This window comes from Tursiops truncatus, chromosome 11 (genome assembly GCF_011762595.2).
Source record: "Tursiops truncatus isolate mTurTru1 chromosome 11, mTurTru1.mat.Y, whole genome shotgun sequence".
Classification (NCBI taxonomy): Eukaryota; Metazoa; Chordata; class Mammalia; order Artiodactyla; family Delphinidae; genus Tursiops; species Tursiops truncatus.
Genome location: NC_047044.1, coordinates 17,752,374 through 17,778,378, shown reverse-complemented (window position 1 = coordinate 17,778,378; position 26,005 = coordinate 17,752,374). Strand labels below are relative to the sequence as shown.

The window sequence follows — 26,005 nt, the reverse complement described above, 5'->3', positions numbered from 1 at the left end:
GTTGAGTATTCTTTCATGTGTTTGTTGGCAAACTGTGTATCTTCTTTGGAGAAATGTCTATTTAGGTCTTCTGCCTCAGAAGTGTATTTTATCACATAAAGCAAGAAATATTGTCTTATTTTGGACTGCTGATAAAATAAGTTTCCCTAAGAGAAAATATATTTTCCAAAAATCTTGCACTGCAAGATTTCATTCTTGGTAAATGGTAGAAACTTTTTTTTTTTTTCCCTTTTTCAGGCCTTAATTGATATGCAAGAAGGCATGTTTTTGAAGAAAGGATAATACTGCATAGATAGTATACTATAAGAGGAAAAGATATACAAATAGCTTAAAACATCATCATACCCAAGCATATGACACTGGGAAGGTAGCATTTAAAAAAATTTTCTCTGGACTAAAGCATCCCCGTTTATAACGAGGTAGTGAGGGGATAGATAGATAGAAGCTAACTTAAGTCCCTTCTTCTATGACTTAATCACTGAAGCCCATTTCTCTCTTAGATACTCATAAAGCAACACATACAAAATTATTTTAAAAACTAACTTTTAGGTTATTGTAGGAGCTTATATACTTAAGTTCCGGGGGGGAGAAAACATGACATTCAGTACATGCAACATAGCCAGGTAAGAAGGCAGCACTACTTCTCACATGCATAAAAGGGGATTATGGACCTGACACGTGCAAATTGCCAATGTTCTTTCAGAGTATGAAGCCCGTATAATCCAAAATTGACCTAATTTTACATACTCTAAAGTTTTAGTACTAATAGCGAATTATTAAATTTAGAATTTTATTTTGGTATATACTGATATACATTTTAAAGTTGTCTAATTTTTTAATCTTGATTCTTATACATAGCTCAATCTTTAAACTTTAGAGAAAGAACCTGATAACCAAAGATCAAGTGCTTTTATCAGTTATATAATGACATACTGCCTGGATCAAATGGAAGCTATTTCAAAAATACAATTATATATGTATCAAAAGCCTTAAAATTTTGCATATCTGTTAAACCAACAATTCTACTAATAGAATTTATTTGAAGAAAACAGTCATGGATGTACACAAGATTCAATGAAGTGTCATTTATAACTGTGAAAAGATGTATATAGTCAAAATGTCCAATAGAAGATTAAATAAATTATGTTTCAGCCATACAACAGAATAATAAAGAAATAAAAGTAGAAGACTGTGTAATGACCTGGGAAAGATGTTCACAATATATTAAGTGAAAAAAGCATGTTACAAAACAGTATGCAAGTATGAGCCCATTTTTATAAAAATATACATATTTAGCAAAGTAAAAGGACAAATCATATTTACCAAAATATTAACATTGGTTGTTTTTAACATAGTAGGATGATAGTTGGTTTTGCTTAACCACCCTTTTTTGCCCGTTTGAATTTTCTGTAATGAAGATTATTTTTTAAATGGGAAGGTAGTGAGGGAGTTATTAACTTCAGATTATCCCAGTTGTGCCCACAAAAGCTCCTTCTGGCAAAGTAAATGTTTCTGTCCAGCCTGTATCTAGGAAATTGCTTCTCCCTTATAATGTGAGTGTCCTTCCAAGATGACATTCACTCAAAGTGCCTTTTAGGCAAACTATACAAGAGCAATTGTTGATTTAAAAAAAATAATAAAGAGACTCAAGTTAGTTATCACCAAAAAGAATAGGTGAGAAAATACAAATCCTCACTCTAAAAAAGGAACAACCCAAGTACAATACTAGTAAATTATACAAAGTTACATTATCTAAATTTAGTTTATTGCAAAGATCAAGACAGCACACTAGAAGCTGGCGGTTTCTCTTTCGCACCATTCACAGCACTAACTCTGTTCTTCACTTCATTCACTCACCCATGCAAAAAAGCTCTGTATACACACAATGATGTCTGATATTTCTTGGTTCCCATAGCATAATAGGAAACTTGACATTTCAATTAAAAAGGTAAAATGAGGACATTTACCATCTATGAAATTCCTCTTCTGGAAGAGGATACTATATAGTATTTGAAGATATGCCTTTGGAAAAATCATATACAAAATGAAAGGGGCACCATTTCAAGAGCACTAGGACTACATTAAACTTCAATGAATTCCAACACTCTTAATAATGTAACTCAAAAACAAATCTAGTCTTAACAAAAGCTCCAATAAACTAAAACTATCTTAACAGGCACAATGAACAGTGTAAACACTGTTAACGGGCACCAGCTTGAATAGGGCCGACAATATTTGCTTCTGCATTCACACTTAATTTCTCAATTACATTTTTTAAAAAAAATGGTGCTGCTTAAGCTACGAATGTTTTACAAAAAAGTTAATAAATATGGCAAATGCTAAAAATCTAGCTAGGTTATCATGCAAAGTATTATATAACCAAGACAAACTCAAATTTATAATAAAGGCAACTTGCATTCAAAATGAACTCTACCCTTATTTTTTATTAAAAGGGCAAACATCATGAATTAACCCAGCTGCTTACTTGAATTATTACAAAAGTAACATGATTCAATATGAAAATAAGAAACTGTCTACAAATCTCTGACAGTAATAAACTGCAATATACAATGCATACAGGAGTCATACAGAGCAACAAACTCTCGTACAAAACAAAAATATTTTAATACCTTTAAAATCCAAATTTTTCTTTAAAATCATTCATGAAAAAGATTCTCAAGTCAGAATTAACACCTCAATTAGTCAAGCATTGGGAAGCTACATTACAACTATTTAATATACAAAGAGACATCTTTTCACCAGTCAGCTCCTTCTAATGTCTCTGTTCCGGAATCATACAGACTCAGTTCTCTACACTCTCCAGTCCATCATTTCTTCGGATCATGAAAACTGAATTTGTTGAACACCAGAAATCTAAGATTTGAAAATTTAAATTGAGCAGAATTAAAGAAAAAATAGTTTCCTGTATATTATAAACATTCAAAGAGTAAAAACAGCAGACGATGAAAAATAAGTCTAGTTCCCACCCCAAATCTCCATTCTCTCTACCTAAGGAACTACTTCAATAATTTGTGTATCTTTATAGAAATCTATGCAAATACATTCATTCCCTCAATATCCATGGGGGATTGGTTCCAAAATGCCCTGTGGATGCCAAAATGCACAGATGCTCAAGTCCTTTTTCTTTTTTCTTTTTTTTTTGCATTACGCAGGCCTCTCACTGTTGTGGCCTCTCCCGTTGCGGAGCACAGGCTCCGGACGCGCAGGCCCAGCGGCCATGGCTCACGGGCCCAGCCGCTCCGCGGCATGTAGGATCTCCCCAGACCGGGGCACGTACCCGTGTCCCTTGCATCGGCAGGCGGACTCTCAACCACTGCGCCACCAGGGAAGCCCGCTCAAGTCCTTTAATCGGCCTTCAGTATCCATGAGTTCTGCATCTGCAAATTCCATCTGCGATTCAACCAACCACAAACCACAGATCGGAAACATGATCCATGGCTGGTTGAATCCATGGGTGTGGAACTCGTGGATATGAAGGGTGAACTGTATGAACATCTGTGTACATATCTGTAACCATTAGAGAATACTATACACAGTTATATATTTTGAGAAAACAATTTTTAACAACCTTTATCAGATTCTTAATGTGTTGACGTTAACTACCTGTGATTAAAAAAATTAATGAATATAATTTTTTTAATTATTTAAAGTATTAATAGAAAGAAGGTACTATACCTGTTGATATGATGTTGTGTAAACCATAACATTTTGTTGCTGACCATCTGCAGTTATTAAGCCAGCTGGTAACTGGTTAGCTAAAAGACAAAAAAAAAAGTTGAAGCAGGAAAAGAACTGCATCTGCTTTCTTGACCTGAACCTTAAGGTTGTGTGATTTTTTTCCATTTAAAAAAGTTCCCTAAAAATGCACATTTTTTTCCTATAGCATTTTTCAGTTTTCTTAAGTGTACTTTCGCTAATTAATTCCCCATGGGCATAAAAGACTGGATGGAGTTTCTGACTCATAAGTAGACCTACACTGTGAGGCCTGGTTGGGAGCAACACTTACATAACTAAGCAACATATATTTTAAATATGAGAAATATATATATACATATAAATTTTATATGAGAAATATAATCACCATAGGACCTTTTATTTCACCAATATGACACTCAATTTTTTTTTTTTTTTTTGGGGTACGCGGGCCTCTCACTGTTGTGGCCTCTCCTGTTGCGGAGCACAGGCTCCGGACGCGCAGGCCCAGCGGCCATGGCTCACGGGCCCAGCCGTGCCGCTGCATGTGGGATCTTCCCGGACCGGGGCACGAACCCGTGTCCCCTGCATCGGCAGGCGGACTCTCAACCACTGCGCCACCAGGGAAGCCCAACACTCAATTTTTAAGAAACCTTCAGTTCAAATTTATTTAAATCACAAGATTTTATATTATAAACAACAATTCTCAATACTCCTCTCATGTGAATCTTAAACCAAAAACTAGGGACTATGGAAATCCATTAGAACTATTGGTGAAAGATTATAATCTCTGCAGAATTAAAATTTATACGCTTATCCCTCACTGACTTCAAATATAAGGGCATGAACTAGTAAGAACTATTCAAAATAGTGCTATGTCAAAACACTCAGTGCTAATATTCCAAAAGTTCTACTGCAGACATATAGAATTAATCACTGCCAACAATCTACATGACTCGTAAGAACGAATGTAGCTGCATAAATGTATCATAACACTGCTTACTAAATGCCTCCTCTGTAAGCTCTTCACTTAGTCCATCTGTAGCTGTGACTGCTCCACCAATTCCTTTCTCTCCTTTCATAGCCTGAGGAAGGGAAATCAAACAAGTAATCACTATATTCAAAACAACAACAACCTGTTTCCTAAATGAGAATGCTTACTTATTTCCTAAAATTAGGAGCTTCTATTATTACAAAATACAGAGTATTTATTAATGCTTCTGGTTAATAACATATGGAAAGGTCCTTCAAAATGCTGTTATATATGCAGTAGTCATCACAAGACAGTGTTAGTAATGACCTAGAAAATCTAAAATATTTATGAGTAAAAATAAAGTTATTCCACACTACATCAAAAGGAAAAGAGAAGTCTATTTACAGATGAAGTAGTCTGCAAAAACTGTAAATACCCAGCTTGCAGATCTACTACAAATGATCCAAGTTATCATTTAACTATACTTGCAGCTCTCGGCCAGCACTACAGCAGCCAGTTTGGAGTTTAAAACTCCTAAATCAAAATTACAATTTGGATCAGAGACCTCTAAGTTTCTGTCCACTCTCAGGTTCTAATGATGCTGAAGATTTGGAAAAGTTCTGTAAAGAATTTACACATTCTCTTCCTACTTTAGTCATTCTGTGCAGATATCACTAATTTAATGGGATTCTAACACTAGAGACATTAAGAAAGTATTTTGAAAGCAATGTGGATCTGACACCCAAGTTGGAGTGTAGAAATAAATATGCTGATCTCAATTCATTTTCACAAAATTCATACCACATGCAAAGAAAAACCAAATAGGAAATGTAGAAGAATTCAATCAATAATAAGAAAAGGTTATAGTTATAATTCCCTTTTTCTTATCTAAAAGGCCGCAAGCTTTGAGATGCTACCTCTTTTAAATTAGTAACAATAACAGCATGTGCTAACATTATTGAGCACTCTGTATGTGCCAAGCCAAGGGCTGTACATGGATTATTTTACTTAGTCCTCTCAGTAACTCTGTGAGGTAGGTACTATTATTATTAGCCTCACTTTACAGACCAGGAAACCAAGGCCTAAAGTACTTAAACAGGCTGCCCAGGGTCACAGAGTTCAGCATCCAGATGGTCTAAATCCAGAGTCCATGCTCTTAATCATTACACAACTGTGCTGCCATTAGTAATACAAAGGAAGAAAGAAAGGACTTCCTATTTAAGTTCAGTAATGTAAGTGATTACATACTTCTGAGAAATGATTAATACATTTAAAAAGTTAAAAGCATAATGGGAGACACTTTACTTACCTCTCTGAACTTCTGAAGGTATAATTTCAGAGGTTCTACATAACTGTCGAAGCCTAAGGTAGACATGGCAAAGAGAATATCTTCTCCATTGATTGTCTTCCGTTTCTCTTGATGGCATCTTTCACTTGCTTCAGATGTTATAAAGCTGATGAACTCACTTACACATTCTTGAACACATTCTTTGGCATCTTTTGCAATCTGAAGAGAAAAATCATAGGTAAATCTGCAGGGAATATAACCACCACTTTCCTAAAAACCTGCAAAAATAAAAGGCTATTCAGAAGAATATAAATTTCAGTTTATGACTGTTAACCTTTAACCTTCAAAATGTATGCTGCTAACAGTGACGTAACATATGCTATTAAAATTGCAACCCTCATTGAGTGAGACTGAAAACTTAAATACAAATGAGAGAAGCCTTGACAACTGTTCACACAAAACAGAATTTAGGTTTAAAAGCAACTACTGGATGACCCTACCACCCCATAAAAATGAAAACTCTTACAAACCAAGTGCCCCAAGAAAATCAGTCCTGTTATGTCTGGAGTGTAGTGTGGGCTAGACTTAGGTACCGCTTCTCTGCCCTGGCATTTCCACCAGTGAGGACACCAGAAAGTTTTTAAAAACTGAAAACTAAATTCACTGTAAGGCTTACAAGGGAGTGAAATAATGACATCTGGTGACATTTTTATTAATAAAGATACAAAGTGTCCGGAATACGTTTTGAGTTTATGAAAAAGCCTACCAAAAGAAGCACACACCTGCCATCTCATTATAAAGACAACTCTTCACTTAGTGGTCTAGGGTTTGAAAGTGAAACTCTAATAGATTAAATCATGCAATTCCAAAGCTACTTCTAACAGGAATGACAAAATCCTCTGCTGAAACATACTGTCTTTCACCTCCATGCCTATTTTACATCCTGGTGAAAAGTAACAAGAGTTACTGCATAAATGCAGTCAAACAAGATAATATAACCTGAGCTAGATACATAACTTTAGATGTTCCAGCAGCTATGCTAAAAAAAAAAAAAAAAGGTGAAATTAATTTCAATATATTTTGCTTAACCTAGTAAATCTAAAATATTATCATTTAAACACAGAATCCATTTAAAAATTGAGATATTTTAAATACTGTAAATCAACTATACTTCAATTAAAAAAACATTTTAAAATTGAGATCTCTTTATCCTTTCTTTTATACTAAGCCTTCAAAATCTGGGGTATGTTTTACATTTACAGCACATCTCAGTTCATTCAGCCACCATTTCAAGTGCTCAATAACCACATGTGGCTAGTGGCCACAGTACCAGGCAGCACACGTCTAGCATAGTAAGCAATTATCAGCAGTTGTGCTTTTTTCCCCTTAAAACATAAGGAGGACCACTCAAATTGGAACTTCTAGGCTTCGTGATATATTTTAATAATGTATTTCTTTGTAAGCTTTATTACTTTCATAAGTATTTTCAAAGCTACAATAAAATGAGAGAAACCTTATTATGCAATACAAAACAATATACAAAGTGTGGACTTTAGTTCAGACCAAGTGATAAGTAGAGTGACAGTGAGTTTTTAAAAGCTGTTATAAGTAACTGTATATACAGTTATTTCTCCACAAGACAAAACTACTTTAAAAGATCATGCCAGTTGAATTAAATGTATGTTACTATTTTTAATTATAGAGAAAGTTTCCAAACATACAGATTTTGGGGGAAAATCCTTACTACATCCATCAGCCCAACATGGTCCAATTTTGCTGCACCATTACGGAAGTTACAACTTCATATGCCCAAAACCTGATAGTTCTGACAATGCACTTTTTTTTTTTTTTTTTTTGCGGTACGCGGGCCTCTCACTGTTGTGGCCTCTCCCGTTGCAGAGCACAGGCTCCGGATGCGCAGGCTCAGCGGCCATGGCTCACGGGCCCAGCCACTCTGCAGCATGTGGGATCTTCCCAGACCGGGGCACGAACCCGCATCCCCTGCATCAGCAAGCGGACTCCCAACCACTGCGCCACCAGGGAAGCCCACAATGCACCTATTTTTAAAACAATTCTTAATTCTGTTTCATCTGCTTCCAGCAAGTGGGGAGCAGGAGCGCCGCTCAGCAACCAAGTGTGTACAACTGAGATGTGTGTTTTGCTGAAAGGGTGAATGACTGAAATCAACAGCTAACTATATTCATGAAATATGTGTTCATGTAGTTTTACATGCCCTCCTCCCCACCCCTGAAAAACAAAACCCAGTTAAATTCTCCTCAGCATTACCTTTCCCGTTTGAGGTATGGCATTTTTCATTATCCTTGCAACATTTGCAATTGGAAGATATATATCTTGTTCTCTAAAACTTTCTTTTGAACCATTTGTGTCTTCATGATCATTCATGCTGTCCTCAGTATCTAAGTAAAAATAACAGGTTTATAGCTTCTCATAATTTTTCCTTCAAGATAGAGAAGACTACCTCAGACAATCTAAGATAAGAAACATTCTGGTTCATTTTCTAATCGTTTTTAGGGATTAGGACAGCAGTTCTTTTCACAATTTTCTCAGGGCCATAACTGAGCCTCCTCATTAATTTCAAACCCACTGCCTCGAATACTCTTATCCTCAACTCTGCCTACTAAGTCCTACCTACCCACTCTCCAAAAAGCTCAAATACATCTCCACAGCACCTTCAGAAGTGATCTCTCCTTTCACAAAATATCTCAAACAAGTGCTTCTTTGTGTCTCTTCTCTAACACATTTTATAATCCTTATTTCTCATTCCCCCTCTTAGATTTTTGCTACCTGAGGCCAGGGATCAGCTTTGTGTCCTTCCTAGGACTTGGTACAGCACCTCCAACAGAGGAGGTGCTCATAAATTATCTGTTACATAACTTAGCTATAAAATAGAAGAGACTGTGATCTATGGCTCCATGCATATAACAAGATTAAAAGGGTGTGTGTTTATCCAAAGCCAAGTTTATATAGAATGGAAAAACTGGACTTGAATATTACTAACCCAATTGGATTACCACTAATGTAGTAATAGTTTATGAACAAAGCTATAGCAGTAATCCAATGTTCTTACAGAAAGTAAATTTTTAGATATAACTGAAGCTTTCATAGTACAAATAATATCCTTTTATGATTAAATGCAGTATCTTGTAAGTAAACTTCCCACTCTTTTATTAATATATGTATTAAATAAGAAAGGTACTTAAGTTGATTCAGTTTACATTTTTACATGTTTAAAATGATGTTATCAAAATTAACTTGTTTGAATATCTGTTTTAGGATGGAATAAATAATCACCTACCCCCAACTGCCTTCTACAAAAATATATCTTAGTGTTTTTTAATCTTACACATCAGAATGCCACAAAAGCAAATTATTTGATAGGCCAACATAATACTGCCATTCTACTACAAGTTAAAACTTAATATTGAATAAAAACCAAAACTAAGTCTGTTCATAAGTACCAGAAATATAATAGCTAGCAACCACCCTCTAAAGAACTACTCAGTTTATCAATTGAGTAAGAATTCGCCATATTTAATAGTTAAGTAGGAAATCAATAACAAATCATTAAAGAAACTGTACCAGCTTTAAAAAGGCATACTTTTATAGAATTATTTTCTAAAACCCATCATTCTTTTGAAGACTATTTCTAATAAAAATAGCAAAGTATACCTTTTTAGACTATCACTAAACTGTGACACAGAGTGCTAATTTTCCTGTAAAGACAAAAGTAACATAGAACATCACATCAATAAAATTTCCACTTTCTAATTTGTTCCTACTTGTGAATTTGTTTCTAATTGTGTCTTTCTTACCATCATGAGGCTGTATAACATAATGACTTCCTCCAATATAGTCTGCAGAAATTCCTAGTTGAGAAGCATCTGTGGTGGAACTGTCACCATCCATCTATGAGGAAAAAAAGCTTTCAATAATCTTCAGTAAAACTTGTCTAAAAACTACATAATAGATTCAGTGCTCATAAATTGTCATAGGATGAGTCAGTTAAATTTTTCATAGCCTTAAGCTTACTAAAAGAAAACATATTTCTTGATTTGGAAACCTTTTGATAATTTGCCAATGATTCAAGATTCCCTATTCACCCTCTATTAAGTGATAAGCCTACGACCAACGGGGAAACAAAACAAGGAAATGAATTTAAAACACACACGTCTTTCTTTTCAATTGCATAATCATCAAATATAGTATAGGCAACCCTGACTTACAACCTAATTTATCTCTGTAATGGCAAGCAAAGCCAAAATCAGCTTAGTAGTTAGCCACCTGGATATATCCAGCCTGTTCAGCTCTCCTGCTAAAGCCAGATATTCCTACACGAACTTTTTTGCTCTCGCTGCAAACTTTCTTTGCTATCTCACAGAAGTTCCACAAGAGACAATATCCTGGTTAAAACTGTTGTTTGGTATAAGAAGCATATGGATTCCTTGCACAATTCTGTACCCATGCAACCTAAAAGTACACCCACATTTTGAACAAGCTCATCACCCCTAATTCTAGTCAAAGGTTAATTTTCTCTTCCCCCACCCTCAGACTTTTGACTCGTTAAGGAAAAAAGAAAAGGAGGGGTCAGGGAGATTGGAGATCTGCATATAAAAATAGGAAAATGATAACCACAGACAAAAATGAGAGTTAAAATGACTTTTGGTTTTTTTTGCTGTACGCAGGCCTCTCACTGCTGTGGCCTCTCCCGTTGCGGAGCACAGGCTCTGGACGCGCAGGCTCAGCGGCCATGGCTCACGGGCCCAGCCGCTCCGCGGCATGTGGGATATTCCCGGACCAGGGTACGAACCCCTGTCCCCTGCATTGGCCGGCGGACTCTCAACCACTGCGCCACCAGGGAAGCCCTAAAATGACTATTTTAAAAGAACCCTGGGAGTTCCCTGGTGGTCTAGTGGTTAGGATTTCACGCTTTCACTGCTGTGGGTTAGGGAACTGAGATTCCCTGAAGCCACACGGCGCAACCAAAATAAAAATAAAACCGTGCTTAATTTTACTCAGAGGTAAATGATTTCTAAGAGAGAAAATCTGGGCGGGGGTGCGGGGCGGGGATGGACCCATAAGCCCTGAACTGTCTCCATTCCAACATGGCAAATCCTGGAAGTCTTTCTGCTTTGCAAATAATACTATTCAGAACAATAAGGGACTGGCTAATTGTGGCTGGAAAAATTTTGAATGCATTATCTGAATAAAAAGCATAGCAAAAATTAAGTGTAATTTACATATGCTTTCAGGCCAAATCAAGAAGAGACAGTTGATGCTAAATGTTTATCAAGGCCCAGGACCCAGCACAAACTTAGTGTTATTAACCGCAATATCTGAGTCCTTATGTAACACCTCTTCCTTTCCATCTCTGTTGGATTTTTATCTAATACTAAAATACCAGGCTAGTTTCCAAGTCTTCAATAACATGGCATTTCTTTGATGCATCTGTTGACTGTGGTATCTAATTTAACTGTAAATACAGATACATTTCCATAATTTATATAGCTGTTTTAAGGGGATAGAGAATAGAATTCACTTACTTTAATAATTTGTGAAAGTACAGGGTACCTATTTATGATGCTTCTTAGTGCCTTCTAAGAGAAGGTAAACAGCAGTCAGTGAGCTCTGATTTAGAGTCTTATTGATCCCTGAAAACAAGCATCCCTACCGGTTAAATGTATTTCTATATAAAATGGAAATAATAATTTCACCTTCCCCATCTTAAACAGCTAATATATGTATGAAGCATTTTCCAAATATAAAATGCTATTTTGATCCTAAAATGCTATAAAGATACTAGGAGAGTTGTCTTTAATAGATATGATGATGGATTTATTAGCCATGAAAGAGAGGTCGATTAGGATAGCTGTGAATGGATTAGTTTTTACAATGCCCTAGGGGAGATCAAGGTGCAGGAGACAGGACCAAAGTGGTTAAAAGCCTACAACTAAGAAACAAATACAGTTTGTTTTTTTGGGAAGGGGGGTTGGAGGCAGTTACAGAAATCCTTTGCTAAATCAATGTCCACAGGATAGCCTGAGTCTTTTTAAATTAGCTGATGAGCAAGACCCTGTTGTAATAACCATGATCTGAGAGATTAATTTATAGATATAATGTAAAAAAAGTGTTAAAAGCAAAAAGTTTAACTCACATTATCTTGTCATGCGCTGGAATTAGCAGCAAGATTATCACCTGGATTAAGAACATTAGCCTCTAAACCTCAGTCTTCTAAAAATTACTTCTGAAAGTATTTCATAGAGTTGTTGGAATTAAATAAAGACTAGAAACCTGCTAAGGACAGAGTCTGGCACATAGTGTACTCAGATGTCAGATCTCACCCTCCCTCCTTTGAAGATAAGCCACATGTCATCTGCTTAGCTGTATGCGTCTTTGGTTCTGCAAGTTTTAGCTTTTCTGTCATTTCACCACTCCTGTCTTCCTCTCTTCTTTCTACCATTAAAATCCTGCCCCATACTTTAATCCCAGTGTTCACCCATCCTCCTGAAATCTTTCTGATTTACCCTATTCTGTAAGCCAAAAATCAGTGTTCCCATCTTGGAATCCCCAAGGCTCTTAGAATCTTCCATTCAACAAGCTGGCCTCATCTTTGATGCTTACAATATGCTAGCTATCCTCCTATATATATATAAGAAATGAGGGGGGTAACTTCCTAGATACATTCCAAAGGCTTTTTCTAGGTCTAAAACTTCCTATTAAAATTCACAAAATAGATTGTAGATTGTAAGCCAGTGAACAAATATTTACCGAGTAAGCACCCTGTATTTATCAAGTCTGTGCTATGTGCCGACAACGTCACAGGTCAACAACAAAGACAAGGTCTCTGTCCTCATCTTGCAGAGAAGACAAATGTTACGTAAACTGGGGTCAGGGGGACGGGGTGGGGAGCACAGCCTATTAGTATTTCCAAGGCACAGGCTCTGGAATCAGATCACCTGGTTTGAATTCCCTGCAACTTACTGGCAAGTGGGACGAGAATAGTACTTACCATGTAAAGACCTACCATAGTACGATAGGAGTACTCAGTAAATGTTATATATAGTTATTAAATAATGACAAATAATTAACTAATTGCTAGTGCCCAGTGCTAAGGAAAATAAAGATGTTTTGTTATATGCTTCGGGAGTTTATTCCATAAGGAACCTCACTAGTCTAAAAGAGTCAAGGAAGGCCGTATTAAGAAAATGACGTTTAAACTGAGACTGAAAAATGAACAGCAATCAGTCAAAGAAAGATGGGACGAGAATGTTCCAGGCAAAGGAAACTGAGAAACAGTACTGGTGGGCTGATGAGCTAGTAGAGGCTGGGTCAAGCAGTATCTTGTGGACAAGAGTAAAGCAAAGAAGAGTTTTAGCAGAAGAATGCAAATCAGATTTCTTTTTAAAAACATCACTCTGGCTACAGTCCAGTGTAGAAAGTGAACTGGAGGGGAGTAAGAATGGCGGCAGAAGTCCAGTAAGGACTGTAATGCTGCATTTAGGGCATGAGTTCAGGAAAGATGATGAACATTCCCAGTATCAACAGGACAGCAGCACTGGACAGCAGAAGCAGAGACTACAGAGCTTTTTCGTTGGTAAAATCAACAGACTTGGTGGCTGACTGAATAAGCGCTGGAGGAAGAACCAAGGATAATGCTGGGATTCTTACAGCTGGGGAGACAGATGGCTTTCACCAAAGAATGCAAAAGGAAGGGAACAGGAGTGCTAGGAGGATGCAAAGAGCCTAGCTGAAGTTGGTGACCATAAATGTTTAGTGGAATCGATATGTCCAGCTGTGATACTTACAAGCCTGGTAAGAACAGAGACCCTGAAGTGTTGAATTCCATCCAGACAACAAAGAGGAAAGAGCATGTAGAATAATGACGAGAATGGGTAAAATGATCAATCATTAGCTCCAAGGGAACTGAGAAATATGGACAAAGAGTACTTAAATCCCATTAAATTAACTTTATTGACTATTCTAAGTATTTAGTTTAACCGATAATATTGTTCTCTAAAATATTATGCGAAATAAATGGTCAGCTGTCTAAGCTAGTAAATTTTATTCTATAATTTTTTGATGTAGCGGTATCTTAACTATACTAATAATCTGTTGCACAAATGCGATAAGTAGTGCCCTCTTCAATATGTTTAACATTTTTGAGCACTTTCTAAATACCTTATGCAATGTTCATGACTCCATGAAGCAGGTGAGAAAATTGAGGTTATGTGAGGCTAACGACTTGCCAAAGGTGGCAACCTAAATGAGACCGAAGTCCAGAGTCTCAGATGCGAAGTACTTTATAGTATTTGTTCCTGATAGTTTTTCAAATAGTCCTTAAGCCTACGTCTTTAATTTGTCCTCTAAATTCTGAGTCTACTGATTGTATATTAAAAATCTTCAAAGATGCTTCTCAAGCAAGGACAATATTAACTTCCCCATTTTCAAAATGAAATTGCTATGAGAAGTGAAGGTATGGTATAAAAAGCACTTAGCAGGGCTTCCCTGGTGGCGCAGTGGTTGAGAGTCCGCCTGCCGATGCAGGGGACACGGGTTCGTGCCCCGGTCCGGGAAGATCCCACATGCCGCAGAGCGGCTGGGCCCGTGGGCCATGGCCGCTGAGCCTGCGCGTCCGGAGCCTGTGCTCCGCAACGGGAGAGGCCACAGCAGTGAGAGGTCCACGTACCGCAACAACAACAACAAAAAAGCACTTAGCAAAGTACATGATACACAGTAAGAACTCAGCAAATGTACCCTAGTATTATTACTGTCCCTTCAAATACAGTTCTCATATTCTTCCCAGGCATAAAAAGTTTTCTCTCTTACATGACCCCTTTCACCTGTTCTGTGGATCAATTCCTTTTTATCTCTTTGAGGATAAGAAATAATACAAAGATTCCTCATCTCTAGTACCAGCTTCTTCATTCTTCCTTAAACATGCTTAGTCTCCCTCATTAAACACACCAAGTACATATAGACACATACAAGCTTAATTCTGCTCCACACTCTGTCTGGCTTATCCTCACCCTGACAGTCCTTACACACCTCTTCAGTCCTATTGAAACTCTGTGACATGTGCTTTTCCATCCCAACATGATACTGAAACTGCTCTCAAAAGTTGCCAAAGATCGTGCCTTCAACCTACTTGACTGTTCTTTGTAGTGCTGGCCACTGCTGACCCCACATTTATGCTTGGAATTCTCTTCTCCCTTGATTTCCAAAGCAATCTTCTTTCCTTCCCACATCCTACTTGTTAGTTTTAACCAACAATCGTTTTCTCTTTCTTCCCTTACTTTCTTAATAAACTCATTAAATATCATTTCTATGCTCATAAGTCCTACATCTACAACTATATCATGACTGCCACTCAAGCAAGCCAGGCCTGTAGAATATGTCTGATATCCCACCACTGCAAACTTAAGATACCGGAAAATGAAATTCACCTCCCCCATCCCCTGCAAGGAGGCAATGGATAAGAACTCCTTCTGAACTGCTGCAATTCCATCGTTAATAATGCCATCTCTCTACGTACCCTTCCAGGCTAATTATACCAGTGTCATCTTAGGTTCTTCCACCTCCTCCAAGATCTACCTAATCTGTTTAAATGTTTTCTGGATATGCCCTTCCTTTTCTACTTACACTGGATTACTATCCAACCTACCTGGGTACATGTAGTTTTAAGACCAATCTCACTGAAACATTGCTTCTATAGCTCTTGAACCTATAATGGTTCTAAAAGTCTTCCGCATCAAATCCAAACCATTTCATGGCTTTACATGAGAGGTTCCCCTACTTAACCTAACTAAACTGGTTTCCAACTCTATCTTCAGGGCTGATTTTTTTAAAAAAACCTTATTTAGGGACCACCAGGTTCTTTTGTTCTTGTTTTTGTTCTTCTGTTTTAGGAGTGAGGCAATCATGTCTCAAGGAAGTTGTGACATGCCTGATGTTACAGATGTAGTATCAGATTCAAGATTAAGTATCCAGACAGGTCACGTGGCATCTCTTCACTGGATTATCCTGTGAAATCCCCACCTGGACCATGCAGATCTACTGCCCAGCCACCAAACATAAGTCACTCACCCCTACCTTCAGGCTTTTGCTTATGGTGACAGCCTGCACCTATCCAACCCCACTCATCCTTCAAGGCTCAGTTCGAACCCTGCAGGCTCCCTCCATGACATTCCCAACTACCAAGCCCACCACACCTCTCTTTTCACTTGTGCTACCCTTAGAACCAGCATTTTCTGTTCCACACATAACTTGCCTCTAAGTATTCAATTTGACTAAAGCCCTACCAGCTAAACAGATAGCCTCTTGAGAGCTGGGATGGCTTTTTACCCTGTAGCCTGGACAACTCTTAAGGACCCAGAGGAAACACTTAATATATGCAAGTCCCTAGAAAGAAGAAAGCAACAGGAATGAGGAGAGGTACTGTCTGGCCTTGAAAGGCATTCATTCTATCAGGAATCTCCAATATAAATCAGTTACAATTTTGTTTCCAGCTAATTACAGTTCAAATCAAATTAACAACCAAAATGATAAAACATACTTACTGTCAAGAAATACTTTGAGAACCGTGTTGTCAGTGGTACTCAAGAACACCTGCCTAAAAAGGTGTCTAATCTCTGCCCAATTCCAACCTAGAAGATAAACATCTATTAGTAGTAAAAAAGTTAGCCTATAAGCTTTCTTCCTAGTAAAATTTAAAAAGGCACATATAATTTTACCTACTATTCTTATTTAATGGAGTGCATGGCTAAAAAATGGTGCAAAAAGCAAGCACCCAATAAATGTTTGTTAAATTGGAAGATATATTTTGGAGAACTTACAAAAAAGTTAATGCCATCGGGGGGAGGTATTGCTTTTCCAACATAACCCTATATTTAGTCATGTTCATCATAAATATTCATCACAACACACCAAATTATGTAATATGCAAGAGACCAAAAATCATGTTAACATATCTAAACTATTTAAAATATCGACACCCAGACACGAACACCCCAGTTATCAACTTAATTTTTTGATGATGATTTTCTTATTGTTTTAGAGTGCGATTTAGAGTCCAAAAGCTCAAAAGGCGAGACAAATTTACCTCAGAGTATAACGCTTTTAAATATCTCAGATTATAGCGGGAAGAAGATACATGTTGCCCAGAGAACAACACAATTAAGACCTTTATCATTTTAAGGTACCACCATTTTGGACTCAAATTGCATCTCAATAGAACTTCCTTCTCACCTTAAGGCATAAATAGCTGAATAAACTAGCATCTATAACAATGTTACAATCTCCCTTTCTCATTTGCTTTTCCTTTTCTCGAGTGAAACGATTAAATGGAGAGTGGGGGGAAAAAAACATACCCTTTCAGTGTTAATTTTTAAAAGAAGAAAAAAATACCGATACACATTCAAGCATGAAATCTAGTAAATGGCAGAAAAAATTATAACCACTGAATTGAATTTTAAAATGCCATTACAAGGGTCCAGGCAGCAAAGACTGGCTGACATTGCCCACTGTCTTATAATCTTAAAAGGAATTTCTAATTTCTTTCCAAATATCGTCCTCTTCCTAGCCCAAAGCTGCCCGGAAAATTCCTTCCTTGTAGCTATAAGTGTTATTTTTTAAAGGGTGTCTCTGGGGGGGTAAAAAATCCTCAGAATCCTTAAAATATAGAAGCTGTAGATATTTATGTATTTTTGCTGGGGAAAGGGGTGCCACACCTCACCACACTCACCCAAATAGTTGAGTCGGTATATATTTAGATTCGGTATATCAAAGAAAAACACTATCACCTCATATGGTATATATTTTCTTAAAGGCAGGTTATGATATATATGAAAGCTCAAGGGAATGCATACATCTGTTTAATGTTTAAAGAAATGCAAATTTGTATCCAAGAAAAGCAGTAGACCCTTCCTTCCTCCACCCTCCATTCTTTGGCATCAAAACCAGAGTTTTGCATCAATATAATCCTTAAATTAAAAACTACAGCAGCAGTGTGAGGAAGGAATAATTGCCTTTTAAGGTATTTGGGTTAAACTTTCAATACTTTACAAATAAAATCCCTATTTGTTAATGCCACTTACATTGATCGGTTTACCTCATCACTTTATATTGCTGATTAGTTTCCATAGAAGAAAGCCGAAACCATCCCAGTGATTCGTGGCACGAACGGTGGAGTCCATGCAGGTTAGTGGAATACTATTTTTTTTTAAAGGTCATACGCTACCTAACCTTGCTTAAATCATCTCATTAGAGTACTTCGGTCGAGATTACGACTTGTAGGTCCTCTAATTCTTTGTTCTCGGAGACTACTACTCCTAAAGCCTGACATATCCTCCCCGCCTCCCACCCAAGATTAAAACCTTAGTCCAATCCGTAAGGCTTCCTTCCCACCTTCGGGGCAAGTCCAGGGACCGCAAGCCGCCAGATGGCTGCATTCTTTACGCGCAAACCAGACTGCGGGGAAACCAAATCCATTCCTTCCTCCCGGGGACCTCGCTTCCTCCCCACGAAGGTGCGCGGACTGGCCCCGGCCCCACGGCCCGCCCGGCCGACCTGTCAGTCCCGCCCGCGCGGCGAGGACGCCCCTGGCGCGCATCCCCCCGACTCGCCCGGCCCGGGCCCGCGCCCAACGCCCGCCCGCCGCGCGGCGCTCGGGGTGCCGGGGCAGACAAAGCGGCCCGGCCCCGCCGTGCCTCCGCGGACCGGCGGGCGGAAGAGGGGCGCTCCCCGGGGACCCCCGCACGGCGGCCAGGCCCAGGGGTCAGGATCAGGGCCGGAGGTCCTGGCTGCGTCCCCCCGCCCCCCGGCCGGCTCTCCGCACAAAATGGAGCCGGCCGGGACGCCGCCGAGAGCGGGGCCCGACGGTGCCCCGGCGCCCCCTCCTCGGCCTCGGGCCCGGCGCTCTGCGGCGGCGGCGAGCAGGGGGCGGCCTGGCCCGCGTCCCGCCGCTCCTCGGCCCCGCGCACAAAGAGCCGCGCAGCGGCCCCGCGCTCGCTCCTCGGCCGGGCCCGCAGCGGGACAGGCCTCGCAGGCGCCCGCCCGGCCCCGGCTCCGGCCCGGGCGGGAGGGCGGGCGGGAGGGAGGCGAGTGCCCCCGGCCGCGGCGGCGTTGGCGGCGGGGACGGCGCCGGGAGGAGACGGACATTTCATTCGAGCTAAAGTGGAGTCGGTTTAGGAGCGATCATTGGCCGAAGCGAGACACAAACCTCCAATGCAGCCCTGGTTGGCTCCCGTCTCCAATCGGCTGTTTGGTTGGACAGAAAATGGCTGCGAAGGAACCAGTCCCAGCGCGGAGCTCCGCTTCCAGGACTCGGCCTTCCCTCCCTCCGCCGCGGGCCGCTTCCCTCGGCGCGACACCCTCCCTCCGCGCCTTCCGCGTGCCCGCCCGGCGCGGCCCCGCCCCGGCCCCGGCCCCGCCTCCGGCCCCGCCCCGTGCGCCGAGCGGCTGTAGCTGTGCCAGCCTGCAGAGCGGGCTGGGGGCAGCTGTGGTTAGGTGCTGTGGGTAGGTGCTGCGGGTAGGTCCTGCGGGGCACGGCGGAGCCGGCCAGCGGCCTTCTTGTTCGGCGGGGGATTCCAGGGACCGGGACTTAGGCGCGCTTCTGCTAAGGTCTGTGCGGACTTGCTTCCTGCGGTGTTTTCCCCGGACCTTGCGAAGCGTGATTTCTCAGCCTTCCCTCTCTTTTCAATCGCCTCCTTTCACCAAGTGCAAGTGTCTCATCCGCCTGCCTGAGTGCAGCCTGCCTGCGCCTCGATTTTTAAGATGGGGAAACCAAGGGCAGAAGCTGTCGTCCAGGGCAACACCCGAACTGCAGGGTGGAGTTGAACGGCGATTGTCTCCTGGGACGCTTTCAGTACCTCGTGTTGGCCTTGTGTCCCTGTTAATGTGGCCACATGCACAACGCTCCTTCTCACTCGGCCGCTGAGCTCCGGTATTCGTTTTTCAGATTCCATCTGAAGTTGCAATACTCTCCTTCAGGTTTAACAAGCTGGTCAGTCCAGGCAGCCTTCACGCCAGCTTAAAATGTTGCATATGCTGCCCCCCACCCGCATAGTATTTGCAACATGACATGTGGCTTTTCCCAACCAGATGACATTTGGGCTGCAAGAATGCATGGCCCATTCTTGCCTCGGTGCAGCCAAGCTCCCTCGCTGTCTTTCCCTGAGTCCAGTCTGGTTCGGACTTCCCTGGTCTGTGACCATCAGAGATGGGCGGTGGACCAGACACCACTCACTGCAAAGGGGGCAGGATTTTTGCAACCGGGGCCGGGAATCATGTTCCCTTTACTTCCACTAAACAAGTGGCCCGGTGCCACATTAAACTTTCCAGCTTTAATCACGTAAAAATATGTAGACATGTTTTATTTATAAAGCTCCTACTGTTTCTCTGCATATTTTCACATTTCCGGAGCAAATAAGGAAGCAAAGACGAATGAAAGCCTCCAATTATTCCAAGAGGAGTGAGTAGCAATACCACCCTGGGATCAGACAACCTGATCTGAATGCCAGCTCCCCCTCTTACTGGCATGTGACCCTGGCCAAGGTTCTTGACCTCTCCGTGACAGTTTCCTCACCTCTACAATGGGAGTAATACTGGCTACTTCTTAGGATTGTTTGGAATTCACTTAGAGTAAATGTACAGAGAAAGCCCTAAGAAAAGTTGGCCCATTAGCTTAAATTGGCTTTGTATCACATGAATTTCAATCTCCATCAAACTTTTAAAAACTGTTATTTGCAGAAAAGAAATAATGTTGGCCTGTGTTTAACTCCTCCCTTTCTCTACCACTACCCATAAAGTGGAGTTTTAGGAGTGAAATGATGTACTCAAAGGCAGGAAATGTAAAAAAGGAAGTAGTAGAACTGGAAGAAGTATGACAAATCCACACAATGGATGATGAATCAAAAGATGCAAAGATAACTGACGACTTTCCCTGCATTAATAGGGTTTTATTTCAGTGCCATTGATCTAATAATCTACATGCTTAATTTCGAGTCAACAAAGGATTGTTCAGCCCCTACTGTCTACCAGTCACTGTGCTAGGCGCCTCAGGGCTACAGAGGTAAATAAGGCACTCTCCTTACCCTGGAAGCTGACTCTAGGAGACTGGAGACCCAGCCCACACCCCTCTGCAGTTGAATCCCAGTTAACCTGCCATGACAACCTATGTTCTCTGTGCCTTTAATACCTGTGTTCAGGAGTCCCCCAATAAACATTAACCATTTTTCATGATGACATGGTGAAAGAGAGGGATGTGGATCACAATTTAATGTCTTCGAAAAGACATTCTCTAGACTAATCTAGACTTTGTATTAAAGGTCAAAGGATAGGTGATTGTCTTTTTTCCCCTCCCTAATCCGTACACCACAGCTGCCCCTTAATTTATACCACTATATATGAGTCATCATTCAGCAAACATCAAAACAGAATCCCCAGCACAATGAAGACTTCTCAGTTGGATTTTACTTTATTACTTTAATGAGGTCTCACTTCATAAATTCCCCTGATGACAGTGTCTGTTATAGTATTGTCTCCGTTTCCAACTTCCTAGTCTACTCTTGCCCCTATCCTCTCCATCCATTCTCTGCCCTGAAGGCCTGGAAGGATAGGGCTTCAGCTTCCCTCTCCCACCCCAGCTATGCCTGTCACCACTGCCCCACCTCACCAGCTTCTAGACCCACTGGAGGTTTTCCCTGACCCCTGACCTCTTTAAAAGCCCCACCCTATAATGTCATCCACTCATAATAATAAGTATTATTATGTTCGCTCCAATATACTTAACCTCATTGGATTGTCTTGGTTGGTTGTTGTCTATCAATATATCCAAAATAGGAGCACTTCTCATTGCATCTCCTCTCAGCAGGGCAACTGCAGTGATCTCCAAACTTGTCCCCCTGCTTCCGCCCCGGCCTACACAGCAGCCAGACTCATCCCCCGAAAGCAGAAGTCAGATGCTGTCACCCCTCTGCTCAGAAATCCTCCAGTACCTCCCCATTCTCCTCAGAGTAAAAGACAAAAGACTTTACAGTAGTCTTGCAAGCAGAGAGTGACAAGGTTGTTCATTCCAAGTTGAACAAAGGAAAAGATTAATCGTTTTCTGGCCATGAAACAAGCAACCACCAGAATCTTTTTTAATCAATCTATGACAACCTCCCAATCAGTGACAACCCCTGACTTCAGAAAGTTAGCCGATGAGCCATAGCCACACTCCAGTAATCCTGCTTTCTTCTCTAAAGGTCAATTCGTCTCTGAACAGTCCAGCTTCTAAAAGTGCCAGTCTCTGAACCCCACACTTCCTGAAACACTATATAAGACCAAAGACTTCTCTGTTCAGAGATACTCTGCCTTATAATACAGCTGTCCTTTGCTTAGCAAGAAATATATTCTGCACTTTTTGTTTCTTTCAGACATGAAGATCAGACAAGGCCCTATGGCATCTACAATCTTATTTCCTCTCCACTCCCCCTCTAACTTCATATCCTATTTTCTCCTTTGCTCACTCCACTTCCTTTTGTCCTTATTTCTGGCAGGAATGCTCCTGCCTCAGGGCCTTTGCATTTGCTATTCCATCCGCGTAGCACATTCTTCCTTCTGATATCCACAGAGCTCACTCTCTCACCTCCTTCCGTTTCTTACACCAACCTGATCACTTATCTAAAAATTGCAATTCCAGTTCCCTACCCCCACTTTCCCTTAACTGCTTTATTATTATTATTATTTTTAGTAACACTTATCACCTTCTGACATACTGTAGAGCTTCCTTATTTATTTTGTTTATGTTTTGTGTCTCTTCCTGCTAGAATGTAAGCTCTATGAGGACAAGGAGTTTTGCTTGTTTGGTTCACCCATGCATCCCAAGCACATAGTAGCATATTCAAAAAATATTTGTTGAATGAATGGATGGATTTCTTTTTTTTTTTTTTTTTTTTTTTTTTTCTGTACTCAGGCCTCTCACTGTTGTGGCCTCTCCCATTGCGGAGCACAGGCTCCGGATGCGCAGGCTCAGCGGCCATGGCTCACGGGCCCAGCCGCTCCACGGCATGTGGGATCTTCCTGGACTGGGGCACGAACCCGTGTCCCCTGCATCGGCAGGCGGACTCTCAACCACTGCGCCACCAGGGAAGCCCCGAATGAATGGATTTTTAACATTTCAACTTATTACAATATACACTCCTTGAGTGCAAAGACCTTGTGTTCACTGCTGTATAATCAGGACCTGGAACAGTGTCTGCACATAGTAGGGGCTCCGTAAATACGTAAGGAATGAATTCATGAGCAGGCATTGGATAACACTGTACAGGTGGTCTAAAAGTTTCCACTTATGATTTTCAACTTTGCAATGGTGCAAAAGCAATATACAGTCAGTAGAAATTGTACTTCAAATTTTGAGGGGTTTTTTTTGTTGTTTTTTTGTTTTTTGTTTTGGCCATGTGGCTCTCCTGATCTTAGTTCCCTGACCAGGGATCGAACCCATGCCCCCTGCAATGGAAGCGTGGAGCCCTAAACACTGGACCACTAGGGAATTCCCCAAATTTTGAGTTTTGATCATTTCCCAGGCTGATGATATTTGGTGTAATACTCTCAGGATGCTGGGCAGTGGTAGCAAGCCACAGCTCCCAGTCAGCCATGAGATCATGAGGGTAAAAACCAGTACACTTACCACCTTTCTGTCCCCATACAACCACTCTATTTTTCACTTTCAGTATAGTATTCAATAAATTACATGAGATATTCAATACTTTATCATAAAATAGGCTTTATGTTAGATGATTTTGCCCAACTGTACGCTAATATAAGTGTTCTGAGCATGTTTAAAGTAGCTTAGGCTAAGCTGTGAGGTTCGGTAGGTGAGGTATATTAAATGCATTTCAACTTACAGTATTTTCAATTTCCAATGGGTTTATCAGGACGTAACCCCATCATAAATCAAGGAAGATCTGCATCTTAATTGATAATATAAATGACCCTGAAATTACCAAAGCATCATGTGTCATCTTTCTCCAGAGAAACAGAGTTAATAAACATATTTAAAATTCCTCAAGTTATTATGAAGTGTTAATCAAAATATTCAAAATACATTCATCTCTAGTTCCACACGGATTAGATGAATTAATATACGAAGATGATTAAAACATTCTTTGATCAACCTGAAAAAGCAACAATATCCCTCTCCTTTCTAGGGCTGCCCAGGCCAAGGACTGGAGGGGAAATTGTCTTTAATAGGAAGGATAGCCAAAAAACATCTTTTTCTCATTTTGTTTGCTTTTGCATAAACTGTTGTAGTCTCTGAACTTGCGGCCCTGTCTGCAGTCTCTCTGTGATCTATTTACTGTGACAGGTCCAGATTAATCTTACTGACACACAGCTCGTATCATGTTATTACCTTCTAGAAATCATGAAAATACCTGCCACTTACTGTGTGTTTACTGTGTATCGTGTACTCCAATAAATGATTCACACATGTTTTCTCATTTCAGCCACACAAAGACTTTGTGAGGTAGGTATTATTATCCCCATTTAAAAGAAATGAAAGCAGGCTCAGAGTTTAAGAAACCCAAAAATCACCCAGCTAGTGGTGGCAGAGCCAAGTCTAGGACTCCCTCTTAGTCTCGCCCCACTGCAGATTCATTCTGGCCCTAATCTCTCTTATAAAAATCCTACTCATTTACAAGATCTGAATAGACGTTTCTCTGAGAAGACATACAGGTGGCCAATAAGCACGTGAAAAGATGCTCAACATCATTAATCATGAGGGAAATGCAAACGAAAACCACAATGTGATACTACTTCACACCCATTAGTTTGGCTATAATCAGAAAGACAGCTAATAACAGATGTCATTGAGGATGGGGAAATCAGAACCTTCTTACACTGCTGGTGGGAATGTAAAATGGTGCAGCCATTGTGGAGAACAGCTTGGCAGTTCCTCAAACAGTTAAACACAGAGTTAAGCTTTGACCCAACCATTCCACTCCTAGGTGCATACCTAAGGAAAAGGAAAAAAAAAATCCACACAAAAGCTTGTACGTGAAGCTTCATAGCAGTATTATTCATAGAGCCAAAAAGTGGAAATAATTCAAGTGCCCATCAATTGACGAATGGATAAACATGATTCAGCCTTAAAAAGGAATGAAGGGGCTTCCCTGATGGCGCAGTGGTTGAGAGTCCGCCTGCCGATGCAGGGGACACGGGTTCGTGCCCCGGTCCGGGAAGATCCCACATGCCGCGGAGCGGCTGGGCCCGTGAGCCATGGCCGCTGGGCCTGCACGTCCAGAGCCTGTGCTCCACAACAGGAGAGGCCACAACAGTGAGAGACCCGCGTACCGCAAAAAAAAAAAACAAAAAAAAACAACAAAGGAATGAAGTCCTGATACGTGCTACAATATGGATGAACCTTGAAAACATTATCTAAGTGCACGAAGGCAGCCCTAAAAGACCCTGGAGTATGCGATTTCATTTATAGTAAATGTACCGAACAGGCAAATCCACAGAGACAGAGGTCAACTGATCGCTTAGGACTCCAGGAGGGGGTGGGAGAACGAGGGGTGATAGTTACAGGGCACGGGGTTTCTTTTTGAGGTGATGAAAATGTTCTAAAATTGATTTGTTGCACAAATCTGTCAACATACTAAAAACCATGTAATTGTACACTTTATTTTTTTTTAATTTTTAAAAAAATGGGTGTCTTTTTGTTTATTTATTTTTTTGGCCGCACCGTGCAGCATGTGGGATCTTAGTTCCCCGACCAGGGATTGAACCCCGGGCCCCCTGCATTGGGAGTGCAGAGTCTTAACCACTGGACCATAAGGGAAGTCCCTCGAATTGTACACTTCAAATGGTTGAATAGTATGGTAGGTAAATGATATCACAATAAAATTGTTATTTAAAAAATCCTACCCATTGTTAATATCTTTATGTATGAAGCACATACAAATTGATAAGAAAAAAACACATGTCCAATAGAAAGATGAGCAAAGGACATAAAATAGAAAACTCATAAAAGAAAA

The 26,005-nt window shown here is 40.4% G+C and overlaps 2 protein-coding genes across 9 annotated transcripts in view; one reads left to right on the top strand and one right to left on the bottom strand.

Moving 5' to 3' along the window:
- Positions 1-8,262, top strand: part of HCFC2 (host cell factor C2) — a 60,644-nt gene extending 52,382 nt beyond the window's left edge. For all 3 annotated transcript variants that reach the window (XM_073788250.1, XM_073788251.1, XM_073788252.1), the window contains one exon: positions 7,875-8,262. In XM_073788250.1, the coding sequence (XP_073644351.1) occupies positions 7,875-8,140 (266 nt within the window). In that variant the 3' untranslated portion in view covers positions 8,141-8,262. The remainder of the gene's footprint in view (positions 1-7,874) is intronic.
- On the bottom strand, positions 1,256-19,355 carry NFYB (nuclear transcription factor Y subunit beta). Of its 6 annotated transcripts, none has more exons than XM_073788271.1 (9): positions 19,210-19,355; positions 16,550-16,636; positions 9,809-9,902; positions 8,262-8,392; positions 5,997-6,194; positions 4,718-4,799; positions 3,697-3,776; positions 3,299-3,411; positions 1,256-2,874 (listed from the first exon to the last, which is right to left on the bottom strand). In XM_073788271.1, exons 3-8 carry the CDS (start codon positions 9,900-9,902, stop codon positions 3,328-3,330), a joined length of 669 nt encoding a protein of 222 aa, XP_073644372.1. In that variant the 5' UTR covers positions 16,550-16,636; positions 19,210-19,355; the 3' UTR covers positions 1,256-2,874; positions 3,299-3,327. The 6 variants fall into 6 exon arrangements, 4 of the variants coding, with proteins under 4 accessions (XP_073644372.1, XP_073644371.1, XP_019774068.1 ...); XM_073788270.1 differs by lacking the exon at positions 19,210-19,355 and adding an exon at positions 18,086-18,447; XM_019918509.3 differs by lacking the exon at positions 19,210-19,355 and adding an exon at positions 18,100-18,447.
- Between the last annotated feature and the right edge of the window lie 6,650 nt (positions 19,356-26,005).